Raw genomic sequence first — 1,101 nt, 5'->3', positions numbered from 1 at the left:
TCAAAAGCAACAACTACATTCCATGAGTGATTTTATTTAGTAAACATTACAATATAGAAAAACCTAGCTCCCTAAAATTAAAGGATGACCAACAAGTGGCAACATTCAATTACAGGGAATATCCTAGTACATGACAACTAATAAATTACTAGAATTAATAACTTAAATTGATAAAACTATATTAAAATAAAGAAATATGATATGGTCTAACAATCATAAGCCCAATAAAAGTGAAACTTCTATCAGTCTCATCGTTTTAAAGCAAGAGTAAGTGACAAATCAATGTCGGAATTTTCTTCTGGCATGGAATGAAGATCACTTCTTATTGGTTTGTTCATAACATGGCTGGCTAGATTGGCTGTAACATTTGGAAAAAGTGAAAGTGTTTCATTACCATTCTCTTCTCTTGTACTTTGAATTGCATGACTTTTCATATTTCCTATTGCATTAAATTGTGGTGATAAGGAAGGATAAAGTCCAGTTGATGTCCAAGGAAAAGAAATCCTTGGAATCAAGGAGCCACGAAATGACATGTACCCTGCATGAATAGAGGGAGAGGAAAGAGGATAAGGATAAGAAGGATATGGGGGAAGCCTAAAACGATCAGCGTGAAAGTCTTTACGAAATTTTTCTAGGGTGCGCTCTTTTTTATGTGCATTTTGGTGTCCTCCCAAAGCTTGTGAGGAAGAGTACTTTTGACTGCAATATTTGCATGGGAAAGGCCTTTCTTCTGTGCATATCTCTTTACCGAGATCTTTAGTGGAAGTTTGATCCATCTCTAGCGGCGAAGGATGTGCACTCAAAGAAGATAGATAGAGCACCAAATTTTTTATGAAACTCTAGGGTTAGTGTAACACATTGCTCATTAGTCACCTATTTATATAGAAATAGATACGTATGAGATTCAAGTAATTGTATTTTCTAATGTACGTGTGCTCTCAAGATTTTACTTTTTAGTTTACTTGATTTAATTTGATATGGTATGTTAGTAAATTTACATTTATCACCTCATATTTTTAATGAGTTTTTAATGTACCCACATTAATATATATCATAAATATTCAATTAAATTTCAATATATTTCCATATCATAATTAAATA

At 32.5% G+C, this 1,101-nt stretch overlaps 1 protein-coding gene across 1 annotated transcript; it reads right to left on the bottom strand.

The window, feature by feature from the left end:
- Window positions 1-248: 248 nt before the first annotated feature.
- LOC130737051 (protein LATE FLOWERING-like) lies at window positions 249-776 on the bottom strand. The gene has a single exon (XM_057588822.1). It carries the CDS (start codon window positions 774-776, stop codon window positions 249-251), a length of 528 nt encoding a protein of 175 aa, XP_057444805.1.
- Window positions 777-1,101: the final 325 nt, after the last annotated feature.

Source organism: Lotus japonicus, chromosome 1, assembly GCF_012489685.1.
Source record: "Lotus japonicus ecotype B-129 chromosome 1, LjGifu_v1.2".
Lineage (NCBI taxonomy): Eukaryota > Viridiplantae > Streptophyta > Magnoliopsida > Fabales > Fabaceae > Lotus > Lotus japonicus.
This window is presented reverse-complemented; position numbering and strand designations above follow the sequence as displayed.

What these genes read in the sequence shown, in the direction of transcription:
- LOC130737051 (XM_057588822.1), bottom strand. Translation starts at nt 776, where the DNA reads ATGGATCAAACTTCCACTAAAGATCTCGGTAAAGAGATATGCACAGAA.